At 40.0% G+C, this 16952-nt stretch overlaps 1 protein-coding gene across 1 annotated transcript; it reads right to left on the bottom strand.

Moving 5' to 3' along the window:
* Positions 1–782: 782 nt before the first annotated feature.
* Positions 783–15791, bottom strand: psip1b (PC4 and SFRS1 interacting protein 1b). Its single transcript, XM_041779794.1, has 13 exons — positions 15678–15791; positions 13258–13363; positions 13097–13161; positions 12867–13002; positions 10652–11026; positions 10208–10477; positions 8442–8499; positions 5437–8357; positions 5183–5286; positions 3541–5098; positions 2203–2304; positions 1739–2120; positions 783–1515 (listed from the first exon to the last, which is right to left on the bottom strand). The coding sequence occupies exons 2-13, from the start codon at positions 13339–13341 to the stop codon at positions 1448–1450; spliced, it is 6123 nt and encodes a 2040-aa protein (XP_041635728.1). The 5' UTR covers positions 13342–13363; positions 15678–15791; the 3' UTR covers positions 783–1447.
* Positions 15792–16952: the final 1161 nt, after the last annotated feature.

The raw sequence follows: 16952 nt of genomic DNA, 5'->3' as shown, positions 1-16952 counted from the left end.
ACAGCGCGTCGTCGTCGACACGCTAGGAGTAAAAGGGTTAAAAAACTAATTATGATATGTTTAGAGGCTCAAAATCTGAAAAAAGGTCAAACTTTTAAGTTCAAATTGTCAAAACATGCAATTTAAAATGAAAATGTTTAAATATATTAGATAGAAAGCCAAAATCATGACTTTAAAGGTTGAAATGTGAGATCAAATTTGAAAACATGAGTTCTAAAAGGTCCCCATATGGGATTAAGTCAAAATTATGAGTTGAATGTGAAATGAGTTAAAAAGGTCAACTCGAAATTTAGAATTGTATATAGAACTTTAAAACTATAACGTCAAAAATGTAAAGTTTAAATTTAAATTTTATTATATTTGAATTCAAATTGATTTCTTTTCCCAAATTCTTGAATTTTCACATCTTTTTTACTCTTTACTTTTTTCTAATTTTATGACTTGAGAATATTTCAAATTATTAAGGTTAAACTTACATTTTTATACTGGTGGAAACCTGCAGACCTTAGACTGGTGGGCCAGTAATAACTTACATGTTCATATCCTGATCTTGTAGGCCGGGTGTAACTGTACCATGGCTGGATCTTGAGTTTGACGGCCCTGGCATAATGCATCTAGTCTTTATCTGCCCGTTTAAAGCCTGCTGTATTTGGAGAAATAATCAGACTCCTGAGGCAAAATAAGGTTTTTAAAACACTTTTTAAAAAAGAAATCTGCAAATCAAAATTACATATTTACATTACAGTGAATAAAAACATTTAAAAAACAAATGAACACAAAAATCAGAAAAAAAAAGATTAAAAAAATCTCAACGTGACAACAATACAGAAAATAAAATCTTACTGTACAAAAATGTTTGAAGTTTCCTGCTAAGTTCACAGTACGGCTAAATAATGCTTTTTAGGGGTTAAATATACCGTTTCAGTTTGTTCTGTACTTATGTTACAACAGATAAAAACTAAAATAAAATTCTGCTACACCCTATCACATTACGTCCTTTCAAACAGCACAAACACGGATGCTGGTCTGTTTATATGCAGACGACTCAGTGATGTAAGTGAGGAAAACACTTTTAAAGACAAAAATCAGGGCCAGAAATAGAATTTAAGTTTACAGAAAGATTTTACAGCTTTATAAGGACCTATTTTACTTAAAAGCTCCATCGCTGGCACATTTTAAGAACTGAGGTCAAGGTTCAGTTCTTAAAGGTTCAGTACACTCAAACAAAGATCAGGACATTCGTAGCAGTTCAGTCAGAGGAAGTGATTAAGTTTGACAATGGCGGTTTAAAGGAGATCTCAGGGTTAAACAGAGTTATGATTAAGTTAGGCGAGCTTAAATGACAGGTAAGGCGATGTTGGTATTAATGCTCAGGTGAATAAAGGTAAAGCAAAAATGAGGAAACAAGGGGAGACAAACACTGGGGTCGTTTTCAGCCCACATCCTCTCAGATTAAAGTTGGTTCAGTCAAAACGGCTTCAGGAGCATTTACACTTGAGGAAGAGTCCACAGGAGCTGTGGAGGGAGAAAACAAAAACATCAAATAAACACAACTTCAAAATTCTCTAAAGAGAGTGATGATTGGGGCTGACGCCTCTGGCTGGCTGGACGATGAGCTCTCAACGGACTAAAATCTCACTGCTGGGATAATGGCGCAGGAGGGAGGGGATTCATGAAATCAAAGCAAGGCAAAAATTTAAATAATAATAAATTAAAGACTGCTTGTGTTGACAGTTACCTGCTGTCTCCTCTTTATTCTGCTCCTTCTCTGCTTCGGTTTTCTGCTCCTCTCCATCTCCTCCTCCTCCTCCTCCTCCTCCTTCCTCGGTCCTCCTCCTCTCCTCCACCAGGTCTATTCGTCTCTTCACCTCCTGCAGCAGCTCCTCTCGCTTCACCCTCTCCTTGCAGCCTTCGGCCCGCTCCGCCTCCTCCCTCTTCACCTTCTGCTTGCAGCCTTCGGCCCGCTCTGCCTCCTCCCTCTCCTTCTCCTCCAGCAGGGAGCGCAGGAAGGCGGCGCTCACCACCTCCTCGCCCTCCCCCACCAGGTAGGCGTTTTTGAAGCGGTTGTAGAGCATGGAGGCCTTGTCCATGATGGCCTGGTTGGCTCGGTAGCACCGCAGCTTTACAGAGAGAGAAAACATGAAATCTAATTCATTTAAGTTCAGAAAACACACCCAGTGACACTGAAATACCTGTTCTCACCTTTCTCAGAGTGGAGACGAGCTCGCTGTGCCTCTTCACGTGTTTGGACGTCACATAAACCATGCTAAGCTGATCCAACGCCATCAGACACTTATTGACGTCCTGAAAAATCCAGAGAGAGTGGAGCAGTTCTGTTAAAAGTTTTACCCATGATTTAAAAAAATAAATGTTTTATTACATGAGGAGATTTTAATGCTTAGTAAGACAGAAATAACACTCAAATCAAACTTTATTGACCTATGGGATAAGACAGATATTTAATGTTGACATACAGATATGTTAAGAACTGATCTGTAGTCACAAATATTCAGTTTCAGACAGTTTTACTCTTGAACTGTTTGAATAACAGCAACTTCCTGTAACATGGCAAGACATCAAACCTTAATGAGCCATGAGAGCCGCATGCCTTGAGTTTTGTACATGACTTGATTAAGTATGTGTCTGCAAGGTCTTTTCAATCTTTTCACACAACCTAACCAGAAAATTGAACTTATTTTGTCGGAGAAGTTAATCCAAGAATGAGGCATGAAAATGTCAACTCTTTTGTAGCAAAAAAACTTAAAAGGCAAACTTCCTGTTGGATTGGCGACTACAGTCCGAAGGCTTTTCTGTAGCTCTTGGCTTTGACCATATGCCTGCAAAATTTCTCTTATCTTTTGCATCTCATTTCTTTGTTATCCAAAATACAAATTTCATTGTCAAAATTTTGTGATCCAGGCCATCATGGGTCTTAGGAATAACTGGAGCTAGCAAGAAATGCTTACATATAGACATGTTACGACTTGGTTGGTAGTCAAACAAGTTCAGTTTCAGGCAGTTTTCCCCTAGTACTGTGTGAATAACAGCAACTTCCTGTTACGTGGCGAGACAAACTAAAATGAGCCATTTAAGCTACATCCTTTAGTTTTTTTACATGAGTTGAATAAACATTTTTCATCAAGGTCTTTTGTAGTACTTCACAAAATTTTACCTGGGTTTGGACTTACTTTCCCCTAGTATTGTGTGAATAACAGCAACTTCCTGTAATATGGTGAGACACCAAACTTTAATGAGCCATCCAAGCTACACCCCTTGAGTTTTGTACACGAGTTGGTAGCATATTTTTCTACAAGGTCTTCTCAAGCTCCAGACAAAATTTTACCTGGGTTTGGACTTAAAGTTAATTTCAGAGTGAGGTATGAAAATGCCAGCTCTTTTAGAACCACAAATTCAAAAGGGCAAACTTAGAACACCAAAACTAGAAGCTATAAAAAAGACTAAAAATCAGACCAGCTGAAAGTTTGCTTCCATAGAATTACAAATGAATTATGCTTGAATAACAAGTGGAAAGCTTCTTACTGGGTTGTCAATCTTCAGAGAGATCCTGATATCTCCGTGGATCCTGTGCAGAGTCGAGTCCGTCAGAGTCAAGCTCGAACCCTTCTTCTGCTCCTTCACCGATGTGCCCTCTACACTGCTCTTTGTCTGGCTTTCTTCTTCTGCAGGTTTTACCTCTGCTCCCCTATCTCTCGGTTTAGCACTCTTCTTCTGCAGTTTTGTGTCCTCGGTGCGATTCTTCTCCATATCTGCTTCCTTCGTTTTCTTTCTTTGTTCTGCTGCAGCTTTGTCCTCTTTCTTCTCTTGTGTTTTCTCCTTTGGTTGTTCACTCCTCTCCTCTTTCTTCCTCTGCTCCCTTGTCATCCGTTTTTCCACATTTGTGTCGTTCTTCTCCGTAGCTTTTGGCTCCTTTTTCTCCTCATCATTCTTCCTTTGCACCTTCTCATTTTCACTCCCTTTCTTCAGTCTGTCCTCTCTCTTTTTCTCCTCTTTGTCCTTCTCTACCTCTGACACCCTCTTGTCTTTCTTCTCTGATCTTTCCGTCTTCTTCTCCTCCACTACACTTTTTTCCACCTTTTTATCCTGAGATTTCTTCTCTCTTTCTGTAACTTTTTCCGAGCTCTTATTCGTATCTTCTGTCTTTCCATCGTCGCTGGTCTTCTCATTTTTCTTCTTCTCCAACTCTGCAGTCTTTTCTGCCTTTCCATCATCAGATTTCTTCTCTCTGGTTTCCCCTTGTTTCTCTCTTTCCATCACCTTTTCAGAGTTCCTCTTCTTGTCTTCTTCCTTTCCTTCTGGGCTTGTCTTTTCTTTCTCTCCCTCCTCCTTCTTCTCAACCTCTGTGACCTTCTCATCATCCGGTTTCTTCTCTCTCTCTGTCACTTCTTCTAAGTTCTTCTTCTTTTCTTCTGTGCTTGTCTTTTCCTTCCCTCCCTCTTTCTTCTCTGTCTCTGCAACCTTTCCTGTCTTTCTATCATCGGATTTCTTCTCCGTCACTTCTTCTGGGTTCTTCTTTTCATCTGCCCTGCTCGTCTTCTCCTCGGTTTTTCTTTTCTCGACCTCTGTGCTCTTTTCCACCTTTTCATCCACAGATTTCTTCTCTTTCTCTGTCACTTTTTCTGAACTCTTCTTCTCTTCTACCTTTCCTTCAGCGCTCGTCTTCTCCTGCTCCTTCTTCTTGTTTTCCTCTTCCGCTGCCTTTAGCGTCGATCCTCCCATCATCGTCTTCACCTGAATCTTTGTCCCTTGTCCAGCAGCTTTCACAATCTTTCCGATGATTTTTCTCTCATCCTTCTTCTCCTCCTCGTCTTTCTGCGTCTTTGTTTCGTTGCTCTTTGTGTCCTTACTTTTCCCATCTTCCTCTTTCTTTTCTCTCTCTTTCCTTATTTCGTCGTCCTTCCTCCTTTCATCAGTTGTCTTCTGTTCGTCCTTCTTCCTCTCCGTTATTGTTTTCACCTTGTCCTTTTCTTCTAGTTTTGTTCTTTCCTTCTCTTTGGCTTCTTTTCTGTCCGTCTTTTGGCTTATCAATCCTCTGCTTCCCATTTTCTTGCTAATGACTTTGTTGACAACCCCAGACTTCCTGAAAGTGTAAGAAACCAACATTGAACACTGACTTTAACACAATAGCCAGTTAAAATAGCGTGTACATCTGTGTGGATCTTACTGTGAGCTCTTCATCTCCCTCCTCCTCACTTCCCTCCCATCCTTCAGCAGACCTCTCAGAGATTTGAACAAGCTCTCTCTATTAGCAGCCAGGCGGCGCTGTTTCTGCAACAAACAAAAGTCCAACATTCAGCTTCATGTGTCATGAATCTGTTAAACCTAACCAATAAACAGAACACAGTGTTTGCAAACGCTTTTCATTGAGAGAGGGATTATTGTTTATTTCTGAAAAAGCACTGTAGGAGAAGGTGTTACCTCATCCTCCATGGAGCTGCTCTCTCTCTGTCTGTCTTTAGAAGCATCCTTGTCCTTCTTCTCTTTCTCCACTCCCTTCATCTTCATCCTTTCACTCTCTCCTTTCCTTTCCTCCTCTGTCCCCTTCTTCTTCATCTCTTGACTCTCCTCCCTCCTCTTCTCATCGTTTGTTTCTTTCTTTGTTCTTCCTTCATTCTCTGACCCTGAACCTCCCCTAGCCCTCCTCTCCGTCTTTCCTTCTCTTTCATCTTCCTTCTCTTCATCTGTTCTCCTCGTCTTCCTCCCTTCACGTTCTTTGGTTCTCTCCTCTGTTTTCTTCACCTCTTCCTCTTCCATCTTCCTCTTTCTTCTTCTTCTCTCCTCGTCTTTATCGTCTAACCTTATTTCTCTCGCTCTTCCTTCACTCTCTGATCTTGTTGCTCTCTGCATCCTTTCCTCTCTCTTTTCATTCGTTTTACCATCTTTATCCCCTCTCTTTTCACTCCTCCGGCCTTCGCTCTCTGATCTTGTTTCTCTCCTTGTACTCTCCTCTGCTTCTTCCTTGCCTAAATCTTGTTTTGTTTTTTTGTCTTTCTCTCTTTCTCTGGCCCTTGCTGTCCATCCGTCACTCTCTGATCTTGTTTCTCTCATCCTCCTCTCCTTTGTCTTTTCTTTATCGTCATCTTGTTTTGTCTTCCAGTCTTTCTCTCTTTCTGATCTTGTTTCTCTTCTTGTCCTCTCCTCTGTCTTTTCTTTGCTTTCATCTTGTTTTGTTTTAGTGTCTTTATCCCTTTCTTCGCTTCTTGCCTTCCTCCCTTCGCTCCCTGATCTTGTTTCCCTCCTTGTCCTCTCCTCTCTCTTTTCATAGCCACCAACTTCCTTTGTTCTGATGCCTTTCTCCTCTCTCTTATCGCTCCTTGTCTTCTTCTCTTCACTCTTGGATCTGGTTTCTCTTGTTGGTCTTTCCTCTGCTTTTTCTTTGACTCTGTCTTCTTTTGTTCCATCATCTTTCCCTCGTTCCTTCCTCCCTTCACTGCCAGATCTTGTTTCTCTTGTTGGTCTTTCCTCTGCTTTTTCTTTGACTCTGTCTTCTTTTGTTCTATCATCTTTCCCTCTTTCCTTCCTCCCTTCACTGTCAGATCTTGTTTCTCTTCTTTTCCTCTCCTCCTTATTTTCCTTAACATAATCTTGTTTTGTCTTTCCGTCTCTTTCTCTTTCTCCACTCCTGGTCTTCCTCCCTTCACTCTCTGATCTTGCTTCTCTTGTTGGTCTTTCCTCTGCTTTGTCTTGTTTAATTTTCTCATCCCTCTCTTTCTCTGCACTCCTCGTTTTCCTTCCTTCACCCTCTGATGTTGTTTCTCTCCTTGTCTTCTCTTCTGTCTTCTCTTTGCTTTCATCTTGTTTCATAATCTTGTCCTTATCTCCTCCTTCGCTCCTTGTTTTCCTCCCTTCACTCTCGGATCTTGTTTCTCTTGTTGCTCTTTCATCTGCTTTTCCTTTGTTGTCCTTTGTTGTTTTACCATCTTTCTCTCCTTCTCTGCTCCTTGTCGTTCTCCCTTCACTGTCTGATCTTGTTTCCCTCCGTGTTCTTTCCTCTGCCTTTTCTTTGCCATCATCTTGTTTTATTGTCTTGTTCTTATCCCTTTCTTCACTCACCGTTTTCCTCCCTTCACTTTCGGATCTTGTTTCTTTTGTTGTTCTCTCCTCTGTCTGTTCTTTGCTTTCATCTTGTTTTATTATCTTGCCCCCATCTCTTACTTCACTTCTTGTTTTCCTCCCTTCACTCCCAGATCTTGTTTCTCTTATTCTTTCCTCTCCTTTTCCTTTGTCTTGTTTTGTTTTTTCATCTTTCTCTCCTTCTCTGCTCCTTGTCGTTCTCCCTTCACTGTCTGATCTTGTTTCCCTCTGTGTTCTTTCCTCTGCCTTTTCTTTGCCGTCATCTTGTTTAGTTATTTTGTTCTTATCCCTTTCCTCACTTCCTGTTTTCCTCCGTTCGCTCCCTGATCTTGTTTCTTTTCTTGTCTGCTCCTCTGTCTTTTCTTTGCCATCATCATGTTTTTTTATCTTTTCCTGATCCCTCACTTCACTTCTTGTTTTCCTCCCTTCACTTTCGGATCTCGTTTCTCTTGTTGTTCTCTCCTCTGTCTTCTCCTTGCCTTCATCTTGTTTTGTTTTCCCATCTTTCTCTCTCTCTGTGCTCCTGGTCTTTCTCCCTTCACTCTCTGATCTTGTTTCTGATGTAGCTTTCAAATCTCCTTTTTCTCTGCCTTCATCTTGTTTTGTTATCTTGTCTTTGGCTGTTCTTTCAATCTCTGATCTTGTTTCTCTAGTCTTTTCTTTGATGTTGTCTTGTTTTGCTTTGTCTTCTTTCCTCCCTTCTCTGTCTGATCTTGTTTCTGTTGTCATCTTCTCACCTCTCTTTTCTTTGCCATCATCTTGTTTTGTTATCTTGTTCTCAGCTCGTTCTTCGCTCCTGGTCTTTCTTCCTTCACTGCCTGATCTCGTTTCTCTCTGTGTCCTCTTCGCTCGCTGTTCATTGCTACCGTCCTCCTTCATTTTTTCCTTTTTCTCCTCTCTTTTTTCACTCCTCGTCTTCCTCCCTCCAGTGTCTGATCTAGTTTCAGCCATCACTCTCTCCTCTGTCTTTTCTTTGCCATCATCTTGCTTTGTCTTCCCGTCTTTCTCTCTTTCTGCACTCCTTGTCATCCTCCCTACTTGCCTTGCCTCTGGCCTAACTTCCACCTCTTTAATTGCCTCTTTTACTTCTTCATCCTTCTTCGTTTTCTTTTGTTTCTCCTCCTCTGCTCTCTCTTCCTCTTCTCTTTTCCTCTTCACTTGGCTCTCTGATGACGTCTCTACTTGCTCGGTCTTCTCTTCCTGCTCTTTTTGTCCTCTTAATGTTCGCGTTGGAGTTGACTCCATGATCTTGGGCTTCTTGCTGACTGTAAATAAAAATTAAAATCATTGTTTTACCAGTTTTATCTCAGTTACTGTTGATTGCTTGCATGTTTGTATTTGTTAGTTACCTGGTGAAGTCACTTCAGGAGCAGGAGGTGTCTTCCTCTTGTTCTGCTCACCATCCACCTGGTGAGAAAGCAAGGATATTAAACATTCTGCCAGAATGCCGGCAATCAGAGGCCAGCTTTCCATCCAGTTCACTTGGTGCAGGCCCGCCCACAGAATGGACCCTCCTCGGGTGTGATTTATTGAGGGTATCAATGCATGTGTGTTGGATCAGTAGCAGCGGTGTTAGCATTCCTGCTAACAGTCACATTAATTCAGAGCTAAAAAGTGTATCATTCACCCCTCTTAACAACCTTTCCTGCCCATTTTTGCTACTTCTATTTGCCTATTTTATTCAATTTACATACTTTTTTAACCCATTTTTGAAACATTTAACTTTTCATCTTCCTCTGCCTTGATGATGTTGTTCTTGAATGTCTTTCATGGACTTAAGACAGATGATGTCATCCTTTAATGTCATTGATAGACTTAAGAAAGATGATGTCATCCTTTAATGTCTTTGATAGACTTAAGAAAGATGATGTCATCCTTTAATGTCATTGATAGACTTAAGAAAGATGATGTCATCCTTTAATGTCATTGATAGACTTAAGAAAGATGATGTCATCCTTTAATGTCATTGATAGACTTACGAAAGATGATGTCATCCTTTAATGTCATTGATAGACTTAAGAAAGATGATGTCATCCTTTAATTTCATTGATAGACTTAAGACAGATGATGTCATCCTTTAATGTCTTTGATAGACTTAAGAAAGATGATGTCATCCTTTAATGTCTTTGATAGACTTAAGAAAGATGATGTCATCCTTTAATGTCTTTGATAGACTTAAGAAAGATGATGTCATCCTTTAATGTCTTTGATAGACTTAAGAAAGATGATGTCATCCTTTAATGTCATTGATAGACTTAAGAAAGATGATGTCATCCTTTAATGTCATTGATAGACTTAAGAAAGATGATGTCATCCTTTAATGTCATTGATAGACTTAAGAAAGATGATGTCATCCTTTAATGTCATTGATAGACTTACGAAAGATGATGTCATCCTTTAATGTCATTGATAGACTTACGAAAGATGATGTCATCCTTTAGTATCCGATAAACTTAAGACAGATGATGTTATCAAGGGTTATAAAACATTCAGTACATTCAGTTCCAATTAAAAGCATGTTTATGCCAAACGAGGTAGAAAAGCTGTTAAAAGTGGCTCAGCTAGCCTCTTAGCTCAGTCCTAGACTCCTCTAGACTCTTGTCTCCTTTCGTCTTTTTAGACAAATAGTAGGAGATCTGCAGAACTTTGTCCTTAGTGATCTGGATCACCTCCTCTCCAGGTAAATCAGTTAACTTGTGGTAAAAATCACTTATTTGTAAAGTGTAGGGATCATAGCTAATGGATATCGATATTTTCTGATAACTGTAGCATGCGGGTCCACCTAGAGATTTTGCAGACTAACATTCCTCCATTCACATTCACTGAAAATGCCCTTGGACCACCAGGAGGGTTCGATAAAGACGCTGTCAGTGATTAGGTTTATCTAGAGACAACATGCACAGGTTGGTCGGTGTTGGTGTTAATTTAGTTTGCCCGTTTTTTCTTTGGTTTACAAAGAAAAAAGGCAGAAAAGAGGGTTTTGTTGGAAGGAGAAAATCAAGTAAAGTATTTTCTACTTTATCTGACAAGTTCCTTCCCCCTTTACATCTGTACCTATTGCTATAAATTCATTTACTTATAAGACTTTTAAGCAATTTAACACCAGGGTGGCTACCTTGGACTCTCCTGCTGTGCTCTGTGTCGTCTGTTTAGTCTCGTTTGTGTCTGTTTTGTTGGAGGTTGGAGATGTTTCGGCCTCCTCTGAAGCTGGTTTGGAGTCTGTTGCCTTTGCTGAAGCTTCATCTGTAGTTGGACTTTTTATCTGAGCCACAGCTTTGCTTGATTCAGTCGATGTTTTAGTGTCATTGGCTTGTTTCTCGACTGGTTTGTCAGAGGCACTTGAAGACACTTTGGAGGGAGTTTTTGGACTTAATATTGTTGTAGTCTGAGGAGATAGCAAGAAAAAAATCAATATTTTTTCATTTATTATGGGCTACAAGCAGCTTCTTTGAGTTTAAGCCTCAATTTTTTGCTCAATCACACATCAATTAATGTTTCATGGCTGAAAAACCCTGAAGAAACTATGTTAAGGACATCTTCACTAATTCTCTGTCCTTACCTCCTTGTTCTCTGCAGAAATAGTACTTTCAATCTTCTCGCTCCTGGCTGCTGCCCTTCTACTCCTGGCATCTGCAGTAGCATCTGTAGTGTTGATGTCTGCTGTTTTCTCTGCCGCAGATCTTAAAGACGCTCTTGTTGGAGTCTGAGCCACAGCAGGAGTTTCCTTTACAGCCCGGTTTGGAGTACTTCTTCCACCAGCTGGTTTACTTTCAGGCTTGACAAGATCGGGTTTACTGGGGGTTGATTTAGCAGGGGTACTTCTCTGTTTGTTATCTGCCGGTTTGGCTGCAGGCGCTGGTTTAGCAGGCGTTGCTTTGGCTGAAGAAGTTTGTTTGGCAGGTGTGTTTTTAGGAGGCGTGGTCTGTGTTGGCATCTGAGGAGGAACAGAGTTTACAAATCTCTCAAAAAATCAAATCTAACCAACATGGTCAACAATGTTTCAATGCAGACAAAACGCCAATGCCTACGTGCAATTTAGACCAGGGGTTCTCAGCTGTCTAACCTCAGGACCAACTACCACCCGCACAAGAAAACAGACCCAAATTTACCCCAAAATTTTCAACCAGTCATGTTTAAAAGGAACAGAAAACCCTGGAGATATGACAGAACAAACATGCATAAAGGAAGCCCTGTAAGGACATGCATGTAGTTTGTATTTATTGAGGTAAAGCTGGATGTTTCCCAGAGATCAAGATATTAACGACTTATCCCAGTAATTATGGAGTTTATGGCTGATCACACTCATGCTGCCCTCACCTGCTCCCTTTGCAAGCTGTTTTGCAACCCTCCTCCACCCCAGCTCCTCCTTCATTCTGCATCTGACTTTATCAAAGTCATTATAATGTTAATGACGTCTGCTCTGGGGGCTTTGCTGCTTCTCTCTCAGCCTCAGAGTTTCCTTGTAGGCACAGGAAAGGCTGCAACATGTGTTGTTACTGCGGGATGTTTTGCACATAACAACTTCCAATAAGGAAAACATTCACCGCCGCAAATCGTGTTTCTCGACAAAGTGGTCCTGACTAAACTAGCATCCTTATTTCAATACAACAGGACAAATAAAGCAAGATCATGAGAAAACAACCTAAACGTACTTGTTATCATGGCAAAACTGGGTCAAATAAAATACACGGATATAAATCTGTTTAGGGCAGTGTTACTCAACCCTGCTCGACCATGGAGCCAAATTGCTGAAAAATGCTTTTGCAAGAGCCCCAACTTAAGGGTTGAGAAATGGCAAAACAGTTAAATTGGCAATAAAAATAAGTGAAAGGAGGCAAAAATGGTCAAAAAGCAGCAAAAATGGGGATAAAAGTGGGGAAGAATAGGCATACAATGGACAAAACTGAGTGAAAAGTGGCAAAAATGGGTGCAAAGTCACAAGAAATTGAGTCCCACCTGGTCAAACATGCAGCAAAAAATTAGTGTAAAGTGACTAAAATGGGCAAAAAAGATGGGGAAATGGGGGAAGAAATTGCATTGAATGGCAAAAGGCATCTTAAATGTATGAAAAGTGGCAAAAAAGGAGGAAAAATAGCAAAAAAGCAGGATAGAAGTGGCTGAAACTGGTGAAAAGGGCAAAAATGGGGCAAAAGTAGCAAAAGATGAATGAAAAGTGGCTTAAAGTGGTAAAAATGGACTGAAAGCAGCAGAAATGGATTTAAAGTGACAAAAATGTAAAAAGGGACAAAAAATGCAGATAAAGGCAATGGAAATACACAGAGAAAAAATAGTGGACAATAAAGTTTGACCATTAATACCTACTGTATGAGCGTGGGAAATAAACTGATTAATGAGACTTGCAATGGATAATTTCTGAGGTCAAAGTCTCTATTTTTAGGGTTTCTGGGGAAAAATATTTCAAATTAAGACAAACAAGAGCCACAAATCATCACAAAAGAGCCGCGTTGGGTATCACTGGCTTAGGGCTTCCATACATCGTATGTAAAAAAAATTTGGCACAGTTTTACCTTTTTCAGCCCACCTTTGAGACCCACTGGAAACAACTCTGCACCTTTCGTTCGGTTGCTTAAGACTTCATTTTTGTTGCCGTGGTATCAAACATGGATGATTTGGTTTTTACCAGAACTGTACCAAAGTAAAATATCCTGGGATTGTGGCGTCTATGCATGAATGACTGTTACAGCAGCTGAACAGAGCATGTGCTCACTATTAAAACAAGACAAGAACAACATGAGAGAATAACAAACACTGACTTTGAGTTTACTCCCGATCCCCGGCGTGTTCTGGATCTCCCACATGCCCTCGGCGAAGCCTTTGATTCGGACGCCGCTGCCGTATTTCATCTTGTTGCCGACAAAGGGGATGACGTTCTCTGGAGGGAGGGTACCTCTGAGGAAGGAAGATAAACCGATCACAGATCAATCAGTGACGTTCATGGTATAAAAGGAAGTGATGTCAGGAATGCTCTGCAGTGTTTACGTACACTTGATGAGTCCCAAAGTAGAAGACCGGGATTCTCTTCTTGTAGCCAGACTCTGACTTACACACCTGAAAAAAAAAAACAGAGAACATTTATCACGTACGTCCTTCATCACAGAATTATTTTTAAACAGCTGAATCAGCGTGTGTGTGTGCGTCTCTGACCCTGGCAGGCCAGAAAGGGAAGCCCTTCATCTTGGCGAACACCAGGTCCCCCGCTTTAAACTGGTCGCCGTTTTTCCCGGGCATCCTGCTGCTTCAGAGCTGGACCCTAGAGAAAGAAAAAACACTGCCATTGTAGAAAACTCGTCACCTCCATCATCATTAAGGAGTTTCCTGTTAAACCTTTGAGCTACTCACTGACTGTTAAAAATGTGAGTCATCTCCATCAGTACAAAAATAGGGCAAAATATCCTCAAACTGGCCCGTCTGCTCTGACCAATAAAGTAAACTAGGATCTCTTGTGTAGGTTATCTTGTGAATAAGATTGCTAATTTTCCTACAATAATTATTTCAGTCCTGGACGCCAGATCATCAAAAGTTTACTACTTATTAAAGCTGATTGGTCTAACAACTTAATTCCAGCCAACAATGCGATATCACAGCGCATCAGGATTGATCAAGAATGGCTGCATCCTCAATAGACTAATGTCTACTTTCATCAGTGGAGGCAGGCAGACGGACACATAAAAACCAGAGATACTCAACGTGTGGCTCTGCAGCCTCATGTGGCGCTTTTATGTCTGAGTTTGAAACAATATTCCCATTTTTGCCACTACCTTCTGACACTTTTATCCTGCTTTCTGCAATTTTTTGCACCTTTTGTCACCCTTTTAACCACTTGTCACCCATTTAAGCTGCCTTTTCCAAATAAATGCGACCTATTTTCCATTTTGCCACTCTGATGCTTTTTGCCCATTTTGCCACCTTTTTGCCCATTTTGGTCACTTTTCACTTATTTTTGCCCCATTTTTGCCACTTTTGGACCATTTTTGTCACCTGTAACTCTTTTTTTTTAACACATCACACCCATTTTTGCCACTTTTGCCCCATTTTTGTCACTTTTCAATCCATTTATAACACTTTAATACTGCTTTTTGCCCCTTGTTGCCCCTATTTGCCACTTCTCACCCATTTAAGCTGCCTTTTGCAGTTAAAGTTCACGCAATTCCCTATTTCCCACCTTTTTTGCTAATTTTTTTACCCATTTTAGTCGCTTTTCACTTGTTTTTGTCACATTCTTGCCACTTTTAGACCATATATGCCACCTGTAACCCATTTTTGCCACTCTTCCCCTTTTGCCTATTTTTGCCACTTCTCGTCCATTTAAGCTACCTTTTGCAATTAAATGACACCTTTTAGCTGATTTTTGCCCATTTTAGCCACTTTTCACTCATTTGTTGCCACATTTTTGCCACTTTTGAACCATTTTTTTCCACATCTCACCCATTTTGCCACTTTCTGCCCCTTTTCTTCCAGTGTTTACGCTCTTTGGCGCATTTTTGCCACTTCTTTGTGTCATGTTTCAATCTATTTGTGACACTTTGATCCTGCTTTTTTTGCAACTTTTTGCCCCTTGTTGCCTATTTTTGCCACTTCTCACCCATTAAAGCTGCCTTTTGCAGTTAAATTCCACTTAAGTTAATTCCCTATTTTCCAACTGTATTATAATATTTTACCCATTTTTGTTGCTTTTCACTCATTTTTGTCAAGTTTTTGGCACCTGTAACCCATTTTGCCACTTTTCCCCCAGTGTTTGCCCCTTTGTGCCTGTTTTTGCCACTTCTTGCCCATTTAAGCTGCCTTTTGCAATAAAATGACACTTTTTGCCATATTTTCCCCACCTTTTTGCTGATTTTTGCCCCCTTAACTTAATGTAGGGTCACTTCCGACCCATTTTGCCACATTCTGGCCTTTGTTGCCACTTTTTCTCCCAGTGTTTGCTGCTTTTTGACCAATTTTAACTTTTTTTAATTGCCACTTTTCACCACTTAGATTGAGGTTCTTTTTAACAATTTGGCTCTTTGGTTGAGTAACACTGATATAAACCATAAATACCAATGTGGATTTCTCTACGTAGTTAATAGAAAAACATAACAGAGCAGCACAGTGAGTTTTTGTGATGTTTATTCCAGCCGTTGAAACCGATATTCACACTGATTTATGATGATTAATACACGTAGAAACAACATACTCCATATACATTAAGGTTCGTTTAAATGAACACATTGGAGGGTGATAAATGTGGTTTTTGAGCAGTTTTGACTTCTGTTCTTGCTCTCTCCTGAAGATTTAACCATTCATTTCTAATGTTGTCTAGAATAACCTCAGATTCAACGTGTCGACAGTTAAATCACTCTGTTCCCCCGCTTCTACAGCTACATCTTACCAGACTGAGGCGATAACTTTCAGAGTTAGTCGGTAGTTTCATTATCAGCAGCATGTTCTTTCATTGTTTACAAATACACTCATGTTAGCACTGAAGCTAATGCTAGCCTACTGCTCGTTATTTGTCATTTTTACAATCTAATTTTGTGTTAAATGTTTAAACTCCGTGGTTAAAGGGACAGCAGAAGAGTACTCACCGAAACAAGCTGATAATCTCCTTGAAATGGCGCTAAATGTTTCACGGCTTCCTCGGTTATACCGGAGGACTCTTGTAACTAAGCTACGCTCTCCTGCAAGTCGCCATGTTGGCCGTTGAATTCGAATCACGTGAGGCGTGATTTCCCGCCCACTACTGGACCGTACCAAGAAAACAGATCGTACCACTTCAGGGAAAACCGAGTTATGCTAGCAAAAAAAATGTAAAATTTCGATATTTTTAACAACAGCAACAAGTAAAAGAAAATGCCGTCGAATATTTTTGGAAGCCGTACTTTATCCATTTATTACAATGTTCTCTGGTGGGCTATTCACTCTAAATAACAACCAACTATCGGTTTGTTTCATACTCTGTGATAGAGTACCAACAAATTTAATATTTCACCAGGACAAAAATCACGAAAACTATGGAAGCCCAAATCCACCAAATTAAACAAAAGAAACTGTGAAATAAGGCAAATTAAAAAAAAAATCCTAAGTCGTATTTACCAGAAAAAAAGTCAAAAATATGAGTTAAAAAGTCAAAATTATGAGTTAAAAAGTCAAAATTACGAGTTAAAAAGTCATAAATATGCAATAAAACTCATTTTAACAAGAAAAACAATCAAATTTATGCAAAAGATAATCATAAAAATGATATACAAAGTTGAAATCATGAGATAAAAAGTCATAATTTTGGCTTTCATAGTTGTGATTTAGGATTCTTCTTCTTTTTAAACGACGCCACTTCCACATTTTTCTGTGGTGGGAATTGGCTTCCATTAGAAAAAAGTGGTATTTAGTGACAAAAGGATTCTTAAATGGGTGAAAAGAGTCGAAAAATGGTATAAAGGGACAAAAAGTTTCTCTGTTTTAAGGTTTTCTGGGGGAATAATATTTAAAAGAAGATATCAAAGAGCCACTAATAATCACACATTGAGTATCACTGCCTTATAGTTACTATAAGTCTATTCATTTTCCTCCATGCACAGCAGAAGGTAGGAAAGCAAATCACTTTTTTTTTTCTGGTTTATGGTTCCACGCCTCCCCTGAAGCTCTGTGGCGCCCCCCAGGGGAGGCCCACCTCACACTTTGAAAACTGCTGATGTAAAGGAAATAAGAATGTTAAGAATAAATATTGTCTGTTATTGGTGTTTAAATCAGTGGTAGACACAGGATGATGAATTATGAAATTATTTCATATGTGTAGGGGCTCCTTGTAAAGTTGTAGTACATTAAAGTGAAATTAAAAAAAACCCTCAGATAATATAAAGTGT

This window comes from Cheilinus undulatus, linkage group 22 (assembly GCF_018320785.1).
Source record: "Cheilinus undulatus linkage group 22, ASM1832078v1, whole genome shotgun sequence".
Taxonomy (NCBI): Eukaryota; Metazoa; Chordata; class Actinopteri; order Labriformes; family Labridae; genus Cheilinus; species Cheilinus undulatus.
The sequence above is the reverse complement of the archived record's forward strand: the minus strand, read 5'-3'. Positions and strand labels throughout refer to the sequence as shown.